Consider the following 16,614-nt stretch of genomic DNA (forward strand, 5'->3'; position numbering starts at 1 on the left):
AATGCTTGTGTCAAAGAGGCAAAACCTGGGTCTGTTGGTGCAGTCAGGGTTAGGTACAAGGGTCGCCTGCTCAGTAAATGGCTCAAGGGCAGCAGCAGCAAGCTTCTCATCAGGCATTTGAGATGCTGGTGCACCCATTCTCTGCTGGATTGCACGAGCAATCTCTCCTTACGGCTGAGATAAGAGCTAACTCTGTTAGAAGTCAGGTGAGTTCCTGCAAAATCTCATGCTGAGCTGCATGTCCCCTGGACTCATCAAGAAGAGAAGTCTGGAAGGGAGCTTCTGAGTCCTCAAGACCTGTCCCCTATCATATCATTGCAGACAGCCACCTCATAAATCCCTTCCATACCCTGATCATTCATCTGCATGGAGGTGTCATGGTACTGCCATTAGCACTGCTCCCCATTTGCTTTGGATTTTCCCCTCACAGGGAATACTTCTGAGCATTGCAGCTCCTCCTCTCCAAATACGTTTCATCGCAGAGTGGGGAGGGCATGGAAGGAGCCTAAAAAAGTGTCTGCAAATAGAAATGAAAAAAGCTGAAAAGTAAATGGATGCTTCATAGCAATAATTATAGGTGCAGCTCATTAGTTAAGTATGATCCCCAGTTCCCATTAGAAGACTCTGTTTTCAGTTGCTGCGGAAAAATATTATGTGATCATATAATTAAGGACTGCGTCCTAATGCAGTATGCACAAGGAGCCTGAACTATGCCTTAATTCTAGCAATCCCTAAGGTTTGAGGACTTGGTTTTGTTTGCAACCTTTAATAGTTTTCTTCTTATGTAGTTTTTTGGGGGTGTTTTAATGAGACTCCAGATAAAATTTTTCAAAAATGTTTCCAAAAACTACTTGGGAATCAGGTTTTCCAGCATAGATTTATGGTAAGAAGTAAAGAGCAGGATAGATGGATTCCCCCTGGTACAAATGTGAACTAGAATAAGATTGCAGGTTTTAGACAGGACCGTACTAGTTTCTCCCAGGCTGCAGAAGAGGCTCCGAACTCCTCGGCATCTGAGGCTGTTTTCAGAATCACCTAACGTGGAGCTTTTAGGATTAAAAAAAGGGGAGCAGTTCTCAGCGCTGAAACAGGTCTAAGCAGATGGCTGTTGAAACAGTAGGAATAAAGATATTTTGAACTGGCAGGTAAAATTGTGCAAAGGCCTTCTGAATAATAGTTTGCTTGGTGTTGCTAGCTCAGCACAACCCCATGCCATTCAGACTTCCTGCATCAATTCTCCCAGGGTCCACAGGCTCATTTTTGGAAAAGCCAGCCCGTCGTGCTTTCCAGAACCTGCTGCCTCTGGAGCAGGGTGCGGATTCAGAGCCGCAGCAGAACGTGTCCCGTGTAAAACTGCAGGCACTGCGGCCAAAACCTCATCAGTACCAAGGTGCAGTGCTAAAGGTCCTAACTTTTATCATCGGCCTGTCTTCATGGCTATTAAAAAATGACGTACAGCTGTGAAAAGTCAATCAGGACGCATGGTGGAGGTGCTATCTTTTATTAGACCAACTAGATTTTTGCAAAAAAACAATTAAACAGTTTTAATCCAGGATGTAGCCGTACTGGTCTAGAGGAAACAGCAATCAGGACTCATGGTAGAGGTGATCTCTTTTATTAGACCAACTACTTTTTTGCAAAAAAGAATTAAACAATTTTTTTTGCAAAAATCTAGTTGGTCTAATAAAAGAGATCACCTCTACCATGAGTCCTGATTGCTGTGTCCTCTAGACCAGTACGGCTACATCCTGGATACCTGATACAGCTGTGAATGCTTTTTGTTACCTTGCATCATATTTGTATTATGCTGAAGTTTATCTTTGTGTCCCTGGTACCAGAAAGGTGGCAGATTTGCAGTTTTGAAACAGGGTGATTGCTTCTCTGGAAATCCAGGAGCTGAAAGTCTGAAATATCCTGTCTGGCAAGCAAGGTCTTTAAAAAGAGGATGAAAAATGTCTAGGTTGCTGGCTTAAGGGGAGCCAGTCCTGAAAACTCATCGACGTACATTAGTGCGATCCATTTACCTTGCGACAACTGCATCGTCCATGCATGTCATTGCTGTAAGTTTGAGAAGAGGACGTATGAATGCAATGAGAACTGCAGACAGATGGAGCGCATGTGCTGTCCTAAAGAAATCACTTGCCCTAGCAGTCTGAAAAACACTAGCGCTCTGAGTTAAAGCAGGCAGCGAGCTATTGTCAAGGAAACGCGCAGTTTGGAGCAACACTGCCTTTACTGGTAGACCTAAAATTAGACCTGCCATCTGTGTTTTGATTTCAGTGCTTGCGCATATGAGTTACCTGCCACCCTGTGCTGAAGGCAGGTGAGGGATTTAGGTATTTGCACAGCGGGAGAATTCTGCTCCCTACCCAATGCTGCAAAAAATTGGAGGAAAGAGCTGGGGTAAACCGAGCCAGCCTGAAATGTTGCCTTGGTGCATAACTAAAGCCACCTGAGCTCAGGACCCTGGCCTGTTTGTATCATGGTTTGAGCCTGTCTGGCTCGAGCAGGAGTCTCTTCTTGCAGCAGAGTCAACCCGTGCAAAGTCCGAAGGTACCGGCCGTTTCATAAGAGGGGGCCTACGCAGGCAAGGTTTCCATTGAGATTTGCATTTGTTTTGAGCTCCAGTCAGCAGATGAATGGATTTGGTGCATCTGCCTACAAGCCTGAGAGACTCACTCACGTGGCTCCTCTTCCAAAGAGGATTTTTTTTTACTGATGATGTCTCACCCCAGCTTTCCAAAAACCTGGTAGATAATTTTTTTTTCAGAGAAAAGGTCACCAAAGGCTGCTGTTCCACGTTCTGCCTGTCATCCTTGTCACAGCCGCTTTCAGGAGAAGAGCCATCAAAAGGATGCTTTGTCCTGATTTATGAGGGATTTATTAAGCACAAAGTGAGGAGAGAAAGGAGCTGCCTCTCTTTGCCATGAAAGACTTAAAATTTCCTGGGACAAAATTTAAATGAGCTGCAAATCCTTTTCAGCTGTAATGACAGGTCCCCCATCTGTCCAACATCTGGAGACAAGCACCTGCAGAGCAGCATCATACAGGACTTGGGTGGTCTTCCCTAAATCTCTCTTCTCATCCAAACCTTAGTGCACTCTCAGTAAAAATCAGTAGCAGAAATAGAGCTGCTATTAGGAAGATTTTATGCCCACTGGCTCCAGTGGACTCAGGGTGAGTCCTTACACACTGTCAGCCTGGTGAAGTCAGCAGGACCCCATATATCAGGGAAACACTGGTTGCGGTGTAATTAATGGGATACTGTAAATTGTCAAGAGCTGTAATTCAACTGCACTTATCAAAAACTAATGAGCACAAGGCACTTAGTGGTCACTGTTTCTTTATACTTTGCTTACTCACGAGTATACAAAATGCTGCAATATATGGTGGGGCCTGCCTGAAACTAAGGTGATTTTGCTGAATCTTGAAAGAGGCAAATGTGCTCTGTGACATTAGCTCCTTTTCGGTTAGGGAGTAATATGAGGACTTGCTGGGCTCTGAAGTTGTCTATGGGAAGCAGTGCATTTGCCCTCTAGGCCATTGCTTTCAACTCCAGGTTTGCATCTGATGGATGAGTCGGGTAATGAATTGCACCAGCTCGTGTTGTATATCATGAACTGGTGCCAGTGCTTGGGTGAATGAGTATCCGTATCATCAGCCCCACCATCTCAATCAGGAGGACTCGGCCTTCTCGTTAGCAGTCTCTCCAGGCTAAACTAATCTGACTGCAGAGGCGACCACTGCAGCTGGCAGCTGGAGCCCGTAGGAAGCTCAGCATTGAAAAGCTTGCACCTCTCTGCTCTGGTCTTCTCCACTCCACTGCTTTCTCAGCCATAGGGGGAAAAAAAAGCTTAGAAAGAAGCAAGATTCACATCCAACAAGAAAAAAGGGGGGTGGGAAGGGGAAGCTACATCAAGTAGGAGAAGAACATCAGGTACAAGGAACTATAGATGTCTTGTCCGTAGAGTCACGAATGTCCTCTTATTCTGTAACTCCTGCACAGACTTGCATTGCACTGCAGCTTGAGTACCGGGCTTGCTTTTGCTAACGTGCAAGCCAGATGCCAATAAATAAAGTTCTCTTCAAACTTGCTGTCTTGTGATTTCCAGGTCCTCCGTTGTCTCCCACGAAGAACCACAACTTTTCTAAGCATCTGTCTCGCGTTTCCCTAACACGTTAATTAGCACGTTGTCGCTCACACAGTCGTACGCTTTCCTGCGTGTGTGACAGGCGGCGACGTCCCAGATGAACCGTGTCTGCACCCGGGTGGTGGCACAGCTATCCTGCTTTGGTGTCTAACCCTTTCCCCTGGTTGTTTTTCACAGCTGGGGCACTCAAGGTGACTTCAACACGACGCACGCGCTTCCCGCGGTGAAGGTGAAGCTGTTCACGGAGAGCACCGGCGTGCTGGCTCTAGAGGACAAAGAGCTTGGGCGGGTAAGGACATCTCACGTTTCACGATGCCTCTTTCCCGCGTGGCTCAGGGGGCTAAGGACCCTGCGGGGTGGCAAGCAGAGCCTTGGGACGCCACGCCACAAATAAGCGAGCAAACTAGAAATGTTCCTTTTCGTTGCTGGAAACCAGCATATCCCCTGTGTCGTCCCTGGCGCTGGCTTTGAGTGGCCGTAGTTCAGCTGGAGCGAGCAAGCGTCGGGTATCTTTTGTGCGATGCTGGCAGGCCTGGCCCCCCCAGAAGGCGCACACGAAAATGCCCTTTGCTGAGCTAAAAAGCGAGATTGTTCGGAAGTAGAAAGGAGTATTTCAGGCAGGGCCAGGGGGTGCTGGGCTGCTTTCAAACACGCAGGGCCGTCGCTGCAACGCTGGAGGAAAATAGCATTGAAGGGGGTGATAGTAGCGACTATTTAGGAGCGGGGAAATCCTGGCCTCGTTGAAACCTGTGACTCCCCCGGGGCCAGGACTTTGCTCTGGGAAGTGCAGCGTTGCTGCAGGCCTGGGAGGCTGGTCATCTGCCAGGGCGCTCATTAGCAAAGAATTTGGATGTTATGGCTTTGGCTACAGACCCCACTTCCCTCCTCCACCTCCCCACCCCTCACTGCAGTCCCTAACGTGGACCCCGGTCGCTGAGACGGGTTGTCCTCCAGCACCGTTGCCAACTCGCAGCGTGCCCACGGAGAGTACTTTTCTGTTGCTTTATGACACTTCAGCGAGTCGTCATTGATTTTTTTCACGGCCTGCAGCTATACAATTTATCTTGGCTGCCGCTATAATTGGAAGTGAGCTCTCTGCCGTCTTTTCCTCCGCTCTTTAGGCATTTCAGTTTGGCATATCCACCGCAGCCATTTTTCTAAAAGTGAGCCCCCTCCGCAGTCCAGGCCAGCATCCCAGGTGCCCGAGCCACCCTCCAAATGTAGAGGAATGAAGTGAAAATGAAACACAGAGCCTCCAATAAGCTACCCAAGGATTATTCACATTCAAAGAAAACTTTTCAAACATGTTAAATACGTGGAGGGTGAAAATCTCTGAGACGCGCGTGCAGCATTGACATTTAAATCCTGGGCTGGGCTGAAATGTCACAGGACATGCCTTCAGGAATTATCGTTCCAGGTCTCAGGAAGGTGGAACGAAAGAACAGAAGCACGCGGCTGCTTTTTAAAGCTAAAGAACAGGGCTGCAAACCAACTACATGCAGGGAGCCAAAGGGCAAAGGCTATTTCAGGAGCAAAGGGGTGGAGGGCAAGTCCATTCCTCTGCTTTTTTGATACCCGAGTGCAGACGGATTGCAAAAAAATAAAAAAGCATTTTAGGAGCAGAAACATGGTGACAAGCATGTCTTTTTTAAGTCTTTATCGGACCATGGATGTTAGGCTTCGTCCTGCGTGAGAGCAGCAGCTGGAGGCACCCCCCAGAGTAGTTTCTCTATTGCATTTCCAAGTTTATCGTGTGTACCAGGACAGGTGGGCAGGGCTGCCTAGGCCATGGTGTGGGCATAGCCTGTAAAGTCCTCTTTATATTCCTCTGAACACAGCGGATCTTCAAAACCTGATCAGTTAAAGCCAGCAGTGGGTGGTGGTGATGAATGTCCTGGCACATTTGAAACCCACACACTCGTTTTATACCAGCCTCCAAGAAGCCATTCAATGATAGCTGTTTTTGGTCTGAGCTGGAATGAAAGAAGTCCATCTCATTACAGAAGCAAGGTGTCAGATCTCCCTGCACCGGCCTTGAAAGAGTTACAAAAAAAGAGCTAGGGGAAATAAAGAAAGCCTCCCCAAAGAAGGGAGCGTGGCATTCACATGCCGCCCGTGCCTCCTGCATCACCACAATGCGCTGCGTGCGATTTCTCAGCAGCAAGGAAGCTGCCTTACCTGCCAAGACCCATGGTCCATAAGAACAGAAGAATATAAGTACCATCCTGGGTCCATCTAGCCCAGTAGTCTGTGTCCAACATTGGCAGAGGTGGATGCTTTAGTGGTAAAGCACTGAATATAGTCATCTATCCCCTATTCATGACCCTTCCTGACACCCACCATTATTGATATAGCGATGCCAGGAAACATCTCCAACTATTTGAATAGATTTATCCTTCATGCATTTGTCTAGTCCCTTGTTGAGCCTGGCTCTGCTCTTTGCTTCTACCTCCTCCCGTGGCAGAGCATCCCGCAAGGACTTTTCCTTGTTAGTTCACTGATGTCAGTAGTATTCTGGGACTTGGTGAAGAACAGTTCCCTTTATCCGTGCCGTTCATGATTGTTTAGCCCTCTAAAATATAGATTATATAGACCTCGCATGATTTTTATAGACTGAGACCTCTGGTTCTCCATCCTATCTCTGCCTGTGCTGAGCTTTCCATTGCGGGGTCTGCTCCTTTTTCCCTGTGTGGTGGCTGTTGGGTTAGGTCCCGCTTGCTTTGTAGCTCTTATTCCCGCTGAAGAGCTGTGCTTCTTGCCAGGTGGCAATGGGGAGCACTGCTGACTTTGCTAGTCCTGGGAGCTATTAACTTTGCCTGCTGTGAGGATAAAAAATTCAGCCCCCCCGCACAAGAGCAAGCCCCGTTGCCAGCGAGAGGCTGATGAGCCAGCTCCGCTGATTCATTTTCATGCTGAGTTCGGCAGGGCACCATCGCTCCCTTTTGAGCTCCTAAAACCTAAACCACACTGACCAGCACCGGTGCACAACCGGGCGATGTCTCTCGGAGCACGGCTCCTGGCGCACCTGAGCGAGCCGCATTTTGGATAGGCTCTGTGCCTGGATGTGCCGCCTTCTGTCTGCTGCCGATGCTTTTCCTAATTGATTGGTTTGGGAGTTATTTTTAATCTAATAATTGCATCAGGAGCACGGTTATGCACAGCCCAATCAGCGCCTTGAGACACAGACCTGTCTGAGCTGACGTGGGAGGCAAGCAGAGGCTCAAAAAGAAAGAGAAGCTTAGGCACTTTCCTACACAAAAACACCCAGTTCTTGCTGCCCCGGCAGACGTGCTTTTGTGGTCTGACGAGCACTTACAATGCTCACTTCTCATTGCAATAGCTAGCTTGGCAGCCAGCCTGTCCTACTCCCCACTTAGCTGCATCTGTTGGATGTGAGAGGTGGAAAAGCCTTGCAAACCTTCAACTTCTGGACTCGAGAGGTGCAAGTCGGGTTTTATTGAAGCCAGTAGTAAACATTTCACTGGTCTGAATGGAGTCCAGCTTGCTCACTTGAGCAAGGCAGGATGAGAGGGCCCGTGAGAAACAAAAATCCCAGCTGATTCCTTTCCCCCATGACAACAACTCGAAAATCAGTCAAGGCAAATAGCATCCTACCTGTATTTAATAAGTGAGGCAGCTTTCCTTGAGCCAGATGTTTGATTGGGCTACTATAAAGCCCCTCTGATCCCACCACCTGGCTTGGAGCTCCTCTGGACCCTAATCAGAGGCTTGTTTAATTATGAACCGTGCAGCTGCAGTGTAGGGAGATGGCATAGCAGAGCCACTTGCACTGCTTTGCTCGGGAGGCGACTTGCCATTGCTCCTGCAGCAGCTGGGTTGTGAGAGCATCTCCAGACCAGCCGCGCAGCATGGGAAGGAGAGCCCCACATCACTGAGGACACTAGCCTTGGGGAAAGCCCAGCCTGTTAGGCAGGATGTGGCGAGAAGGAGCCTTTCCCTGCTGCTGTCTTGTGGCCCGGTGCCAAAGCTCGCTTTGGGAATAAGAGGTTCAAAGGATGGAAATGCTACTGTCCCACTTAGATATAAGGCCAGGCACGCTGGTTGCCAGCCCTTCCGAAAAATAAGGCATAACCAACCAATAGGGCTCAATTAATGTACCTAAGAAAACAATGACTTCAGAGAAATGAGTCTGCTTGGTAAAAATACATATAGTGGAGTTAAGTGATGGGACAAATAACCAAAAACCACTGAAGTCACCCATAGGCCCTTGGGTCAGACTTGAAAATCATTTTTGAAGTAGGTCCCTGGAGGTGCTGGTGTTAGGACGCTGCTTTCCATGGACAGGGAGAAACCCGTAGTCTGCATCAGGAGAGAAGCTGAAGATGAGGCTGGGGGTAGGGAAGATGATAACCTCTGCGGGCATTTGGCCAGGCAGAAAGGACAGAAAAGCTGTAAGTACTGAGCGGGTATGCTGCCAGCTGCAGGGGGATTTGCTCACTCGAAGGTTAACGCATTAAGCAAAGACTTGCCTCATCGCAGAAGAATGGGCATGTCGCTGAGTTTTTACTTTGGGGCGAGTCACTGCGGCAAGAGGAATTCAAGAAAACAACAGGGACAGTGTCGAGTGAATCAGCCCGATGACCCGTCTCGGCTGGCAGGAGCACGCGGGACATTGCCGGCTTTGCTGCACCTTTCACCACGCGCAGCGGCGTGTACTGCAGCCGTGTGAAGCAATGACATGAAAGGGCGCGGAAAAAGGGGCCGATGGATTAATGCCGTTCCTACAGGCGGCAGCGACAGCGTGGGTCTTTCTGTTGTTCCTTGCCTCTCTAAACAGGCTGTCTGCAACGCATTGCACAGCCACCACCAGTGTCAGTGAAAACGCCTGGCGTGCAGACAGGAGCAGAATGTGACCCCTGCTGTGAATTAGCACTCGGCTCCCATGGCACGAGATGCGGACTAAGCAGATGGATGGACGGAAAGGGATCACTTATCTCTTGTTCTTTGGCGCTATTCCGAGTTCGTAGACTCACCGAGCCGCCACCCCGCCGGTAGGGTTGCGTTGCTCAATGCCAGCTGAGAATCTGGCCCATGTCTGCCCTGTGGAAAGGGGGGGAACCTGAAAAGGTCGTCGTTCTTTTGCAACGCACAGCAGTTTGGCATCTAAGATGAATTTTTCCTGCTGCAAGGTGATGCTCTTGGATGTGCATTTTAATTTCCGAACCGATTCAGTCAAGAAGCAAAAGAGTGTCTGTAGTGAATTATTCATGTCAAGCCAAGCCAAAAGCAGTTGCTCCAAAAGAGGATATTTGTTCAGACTCGCAGAGGGGAGGGAATCCTCTTTCGAAGGCCCTCATACTAAAGTGCTTGCACCTGAAATGCTGTGTTTTGCTCTGGTTGTTTGGGGGAAAGGGTTGGTTTTGTTGCGTTTTCTCGCACTCGTCAGGTCTCTAAAATGGCCTAGGAAGTGCAATGTAACCGAGCTGCCCTGGCCCAACAAACACTCAGGCCTGAAAAGATCACTGACCTTTCTTTTTTGCTCCCCCCGCGAATGCTGCGAATGTCCCCAAAACAGTCTGGCTTCTAAAATCAAGCAGAAAACCTTGAAAGAGGAGTGTGCTATAGAAAGATTGGGAAAGGCAGCGCCGGAGCGGTCTGTGAACATCAGGAAAGAGCAAACGGTGTCTGTGCCCCGTGCTGAAAGCTGAAATGTCGTAATCCAGAAGCCTCCTTTTGGGAAACAAAGTGATTGAAACGCATGCTTACGTTGCTTTCCTTAACGAACGTAATTTGGTCCTCCATGTTACCAGGATCCGTACCAATAGCAATGTGTGTGAAAGACCTCATGTTTCCTGAGCATTTCTCTCCAAACCTTTTAGGGTTTAAATCTAAGGTTTTCATGCTCCCCTTGGTAAACAACTTCTGTCTGCAGCATGTGGTCTGCGTGGATGCCCAGCTGAATCACCTGCTGGAAGCTTTCCCTAAGATTCATTCACAAAGTGTGAATTATTCTCTGTTTTGCTGACTTTTGCAGTGCATATTATTTTTTGTAATAAAAAATATAGGATTTTTCAAATTGCTTCAGACTAGAAGTGAAGGAGCTGTGACTTCTGCCTTCCCACGCAGCTCTGGTTATCAAATTAACCGTCATGCTTCTGCCCTGCACCTCTCGTTGGTCACCCTGTTGAATCCAGGGGTCTGGACCATCCTTTTGTTTGCATGTGTGAACAGAGCGGGTCCCAGATCTGTGACCGGGTACAATGGTGATGAAGGATTTTAACCAGCAGTGAGCTTCCCTCTTTTCTCTTCCATTCTCTATGCTTTCCTCTTTAAACGACTTTAATAAATCTTTATTAGTAGCAATAGTGAATAGGGAATGATATTTTTAAAAATATCGGCTGGACCACTCATTACTTATTATGGTCATTAGAAACTAGTAAAACCTGGCGTCTCTGAGATGGGCATTCAGTGAACAATCGCTCCTACAGTACAGGCACACCTGCAAATGCAAGGCATTGGGTTTCTGTGGTCTAGGAGGTTCCTTCCAGTCTTGCATGTCTATATAGCAGCAGACAGTTTTGTTAGATCCTAAAGGCTAAATACCAGCTTTCTTTCCAAAGAGTCTGCCCTGTGCATACGAGAGCAAGGAGGTTATGTTTTGCTGCTCCTGGGAAAGTTCCCCCCAATTTAGTTCATTGTATCAGCCCTTGAAAATCTGCGCTGTGCGTGGAGTCAGCAGCAAAAGACAACCTCCACCCCACCTTAAGTCCTGGCTCAACCTCAACCTGGCTCAAGACAATTGCAACCTGGCTCAAGTCCTGGCCTGTACGTGGAGGTGCTAGCGCTCAACAAAATATTTGTAGTCATTCTTGTAAATATGGACAAGACGATGAACTTTTTTCCTCCGGTCTCGTTCTCTGAAAACTGAACCATTGTTAGGAGAAACTTCCCCAAAGAAGCAGACTCATAGCCTGGGAGATGTCAAGGCGAAAGTTAGGTGATGTTAGAAACGGGGCCTGACCCTTCCTCTTGGAGGATGCATGAGGCTTGCGCTGGATGAGTTGGATGTGGTCTGTCCTGGGATGGCTTTAAGATGGAGCAATACTGCAGTGATGTATGCAGAGGGACAAAATAGGTGGCAGGCACATTTTTCAAGACTTAGAGAACAAGTATGTGGTAGCTGAAGTAGCCGAGGGAGCTGTATAATCTAGTCCCTAAATACTGGAGTTTGACTTGGAAAACGGTGAGTGAAATCCTTCCTCAATTGGAGAAATCCTTCCTTATATTTTGCCAGTGCAGTCAGTCGTTTCTCTCCTCCAATGCTGTTTTTGTCACGTGCAGGTGGTTCTTCACCCGACGCCCAACAGCCCCAAACAGTCCGAGTGGCACAAAATGACTGTTTCCAAAAACTGCCCGGACCAAGACCTAAAGATCAAGCTCGCAGTCCGAATGGACAAACCCCAGAACATGAAGCATTCTGGGTAAGTGCTCTGGTGCTGCACTCTCCTTGCTTCGGCTACACAAGAAAAATCATTTGTTGTATGAATTCAGAAATAAAGAGAAAGTCTTTTCTTTTCAGGTCCACAGAAGGTCACCAGAAGAAAAAATATAGAAATGAAATGAGTTTCCTCATTTTAATGAACTTTACATATTTTTAGCATCATCCCTTTAATGAGCTTGTATGCATCAGCCTAATGGTTTGGATTCTTAAGCAGTACTCCCGAGGAAATTAAAGCGGTTTTATTTTCCTGTGTCAGAAAATCACAAGTGAGCTGCCCAGCTCTTTTATGGCGGGGGGTATAATTTCCTAAATTATTCTTTCCTCTACTGAATGCTCAGAGCCAGGCAGGGGGAAAAAGTGTTTCTGCTTGAGCTATAGAAGAAAGATCATTGTTATTTGTGCAGAGCTTTGCAAATGTCGAATTAAATGAATTCACATACAGGTGGCACAAGAGGGTACAAGTAGGGGTAAGGGAATGGCATTAAAAAGTGAAAAGTGATACCTGAAGAAGAAGGAGAGTTTCCTGGCAAAGCTCTCCCCTAGACAGTGGGTGAGTCTCTTGGAGGAGCATTGAAATCCTCATCCCTTGAGATTTTGGGAGCTCTGATAGATGCAACAGAGACTAGAAAAGTGCAGGGTGGGGAAGGGGGTTGGTGAAGATCCTCCTCCATCCTTGTGAGCCCAGCTGGGATCGTTAGGAGCTGCACGCTCAGATCCAAGGGCAGACGAGAGCTCTGTAATTCCTGTGCTCATCTGTTAATTCTTCCTTGGCCAAAGTGGAGTCAATAGGGAGGCAGCGGTTGAGTCCAGCCCCGATCTGTAAGAGGGTTTCTCTCTTTGGTCACATCTGTTTCCTTCCAGCTTCTGCTGGCAGTAGAGTTGATGAGCTGAGATGTCTGTCCTGCTCACTTCAACGACCATTTGATTGATAAGATGCTGCTTAAAATTATGTACTTCAGACAGTTAGCTCATTATCACAGCTGCCTTCGGGGCCCAAACAGAAGCCCATTAAAGTGAATGAGCAATAATCCATTGACTTCAGTGGCCTTAGATGGGTCCCTAGGTTTGATTTGCAGAGAACTTGTGATAAAAGCATTACCCCTATCTCATACGCCCTGGGGAGCAAATTCTGCTCAGTTACATCCGTGGAGAAACTCCACTGGCCTCGCTGGAGTTGTTCTGGATGATGCAGATTATTCTGGATTATTATCGTGCAGGCATAACCGAGAGCAGGATCTGAGCACAGCCTCCGCTGTGAAGTGCTTCTCTTCTGCGGCACTCCTGTTCTGGCACGCGGCTTTGTTGTGCAATACATTTAGGCTGTCAGTCAAGGATTTGACTGTTACTTGTGCAAATATAGAACAACTAGAGACAGCATGTTGCAGCCCTCGTCAGGACTGAAATCTTCCGGCGTTTCACTCCTGACACTTGTTGAGAAAACAGCACTCCGTTTTGCGAAAATCAGCTCTATGTTGGGACTTGCAGTTTTTAAAAAACTGTTCAAACAGAAAGCCTCTATGCAGAAGGTCCCAGCTGGCTTTCAGGCTTACTGCGGGGCTAGCATTACCAGAAGTGAAATCTTAGCTGTACTGAAGTCAATGGCATAACTCCTTTCCGTTTTAGGATTTCAGAGCGTTATTTTTTTTTTCTGGTTTGCATCCTAATTTATGTTGAGATCGGAGAAGTGCCAGTAGGAGACCATACCATCTCATTTAGGTTGCCCATGGCAAGAGTGTACAGGAGCCATGCTGTCTTTGGACCTAAGGAGCCGTACCTGTGTCATGATATGACACCCAAAGACCTGCCCCTGACTACAGTCAGACCTAGACATGTGCAGATATGTGTTTTAACATAGAGATCCACCAGCATAATGAAAAGCTACAGTTTTTTATATTTATTGCTGCGGAAACAAGGTGAAGGTATAAAGGAGCATGAGAGAAATGTGATGCACTGCAGTCACCATAAATTAAATGGGTTTCTAGCACTGGGTGATGTCTCTGGTTCTATTATTGCTATTTTTGCAAGTGGCTGTATTGTGGATTTGCCGTGGCAGCTACCACATGTGTTTTCTTGGAGAAAACCATCATTGGAAAGGCTGAATTCCCTTCCTTAATTAAGAGCACCCAGTTCACCTGCATTGCATAGTCAGAGGATGTCCAGGAATTGGTCGTGTGCTCATGAACCGAGTTATTTGGTTGGGTTGGTCCCATTTTTCCAGGGGCTACCCCCGTTGGTTTTGGATGTGCTAAGTGATGTACTGGGCGTCAGCTCCCTCAGCAAAATGGTTTGATGGGGGCTAGAAGCAACACTAAGGGTTGGGGTTTTTTTCCCCCAGCCTTTCCCCTTTCAACGTATTCTTCTGACTGTGCAATCGCCACTCAGCAAAATGAAAGGACTGCTAAATTCAGCAGCTCCAAAACGGCCTTGACTTCATACCCAGGCTGATCTCTTTGCAGGTTTTGGCTCTCATTGTAGATCCTATAATTTATGCTTATTGTGCCCTTGCCATTCATTTTTGTCTTAAAAAGGAGGAGGAGGAGAGGAAATAATGCTGAAAAACATTAAGACTAAAATAGATTTTTATGTTTCTGTCTCTGCAGAGTATTTTGACAGCAGAAATCGCAAACTGCTGCACTGTTTAAGAGACTCGTAGCTGTTCCTGATTTTGTTTTGACTTTAGAGTTTAGCTATGGAGAAACAACGCTGAAGCGCAATAGGACCATCCGTTGTCACTCCTGAACTCAGTCCAGCTGTTCTGTATTTTTTTTCCTAGATACTTGTGGGCCATTGGTAAAAATGTCTGGAAGAGATGGAAGAAAAGGTTCTTTGTGCTGGTCCAGGTAACCCATTAAACTAAAATTCAACCTTCTCAAATTCTCAGTGTTAATCCCTCGGGTTCCTTAAAACTGTTTTAACCATTTTCATGCTATAAAACATGTTTAAATCTGATTTACGAACCACTGTAGTTAGTTCTCAACTCTGACGTACTATGGGAGGCTTCTTAAGAAAAGTATTGCCTGCAAGATGGTGCAGATTTCAACCTCCATCTCATAGCATCCCTGCAGTAAGTGTGACGTGAAATGAAGGCAAGCCAACAAGGCAGGATGAATGAGGGAAGGGGGAATAAGCTCAGCCTAGGAGGATCTGTGATTCTTGGGTGTGGGTGAAATTCGGTTTCTTCTCGAGTCGGTGAAGCTGTATGATCCCCCTTGGGAGCGAGACTTGGTACCATCTATTAGGCATCTAAGCGGTAGTTAGGTGACCACGTATCTACGTTTGATCCTATTCCACCCTGCTCGAGCCCCTGGAAAACCCTTAATGCAAAAGGTGGGTGAAGACCTTCTCCTCCTTGCTGCTTGTGACTCAGTCTGAAGGACAAGATGAAGGTGCCTTAAAAAAACTAGTTAAGTTTTCCAGGGACCTTTCCAGGTCATGTTTAGAGGCTCAGGCATCCACAACATGGGCCAGGCTGCACCCTGGATGTTCATCTTCTCTCCCTAGATTTAAGGCTTCACATGGACAAGTACTCTCATTATCCGCAGCCCCTCACCTGGCCGTTCTGCACATTGCTGTGAATTTTCCACTCTTCCAGTTTTGGGGACATCTGTAAATTGGTTGAGCGATGGAAAGAAATTTCTAAAAAAAACAAAAACAAAGAGTCAGACAGGAAGTAGGTACCTGTCTTGCAGAAGGACTTGTTGGAGATGGTGTAATTCAGTGGATCCAAAAGATCTCTTGTGCCCTCTGCACAGTCTGGAGCTGTGCTGGCATTGGTAGGAAGGGAGCTGGCAGGGTCCATCCCATCCTTGGCTGCTGTAGGATGATGCACATTTTTAATGAATCAGAAGTGTACCCGGGGGTGCTCGTGCCTCTGTGCTTTCAGGTACAGGTTAGAGCCATCCTGAAGTGCCCCAGCAAGGTGGACCAAGGCCACCTTGTCCCCCTGCCCATGGTCCCAGGCTCGTAGCAGTTGACTTTCTTTCCATCTGCCTGCTTATTCTTAGCCACGTTGAGGCCGTAGGTTGCTGGGTTTATTAAGGGCAACTAGATTATAGGATAAGGACCTCTCTTAGCCTTCGATCCTGTAATTGGATTATCCTGGCTCCTATAGGAACCAAACCAGACGCCTGAATTGTGATATTTTTAAATGTATGCAAATGTGAATCAGTGGGTCTCCCTTCCACTCTTGTGTCCTTCCCTCTTGCTTCTCCCCTGGCCTCTTCTCCCCCGACACTTCCATGTGGCAACGTCACCTTCAGACGCGTGCAGACATCCCGAGGAGTAGGACAGGGCACAAGTATCCGGGGAGGCCTGGCAGGAGACTGGTTCCTGTATTAAGAGCGCGGGTGCAAGTTCGCTCACTGCTGGAGCACAAAATCAGTTCATCCGTAACGTGGGTAGAAAAGTCGTTTCCGTGCTCACCTGCAGGGAGACAGGCCATCCCGGTGCCTCGAGAGAGGATGGGTTTCTATGTCGGGGAGGACCGGTCTGTGATTTGGGCAGTCGCAAGCACACCTCTGCACACCGAGGAGCTGAACGAAGTCACCGAGCATCTGCCCTCATGCCCCTAAGTAGGAGAGGACAGGATCCAATCCAGCAAATGTAATTTCCTTTTGTAAGCAGAGCTGCACCCCTCTCTGAGCACTGCCCACCCTGCTTGTAGCATGTGCCACCCTTTGAGATGAGCAGCAGCAGAACAGCATACTGATTAGATGTAAATGATATGGCAGAGACTCACTACTTGCCTAATTTTAAATTCTGAGATATGCAGTGTGAAAGCGATGGCAGAATATGGCCCTGAGGTTGGATGGAAATGGGTCCGCAGCATTGCAAGTGAGGGAAATGCTTGGGAAAGGCAATCCTACTGCCTGTGGCAATGGTAAGCCATGAAAGCTTTTAGAGTAAAGGTTTGGTTTTTTTCCTATGACTGGCTGAAAAAGGTAATGCACATTCATCCCGGCGTACACGTCCACAACTGACATGTGCCCGAGCTCACTACAT

General features: G+C 47.5%; 1 protein-coding gene across 6 annotated transcripts in view; it reads left to right on the forward strand.

Moving 5' to 3' along the window:
• Positions 1-16,614, forward strand: part of CADPS (calcium dependent secretion activator) — a 244,038-nt gene that overhangs the window by 114,859 nt on the left and 112,565 nt on the right. For all 6 annotated transcript variants that reach the window (XM_014518002.2, XM_025199035.1, XM_025199031.1 and 3 more), the window contains exons 7-9: positions 4,329-4,440; positions 11,454-11,593; positions 14,387-14,453. In XM_014518002.2, coding sequence (XP_014373488.2) covers positions 4,329-4,440; positions 11,454-11,593; positions 14,387-14,453 — 319 coding nt within the window. The remainder of the gene's footprint in view (positions 1-4,328; positions 4,441-11,453; positions 11,594-14,386; positions 14,454-16,614) is intronic.

The sequence above is a fragment of the Alligator sinensis genome, unplaced genomic scaffold (assembly GCF_000455745.1).
Source record: "Alligator sinensis unplaced genomic scaffold, ASM45574v1 scaffold469_1, whole genome shotgun sequence".
NCBI lineage: Eukaryota > Metazoa > Chordata > Crocodylia > Alligatoridae > Alligator > Alligator sinensis.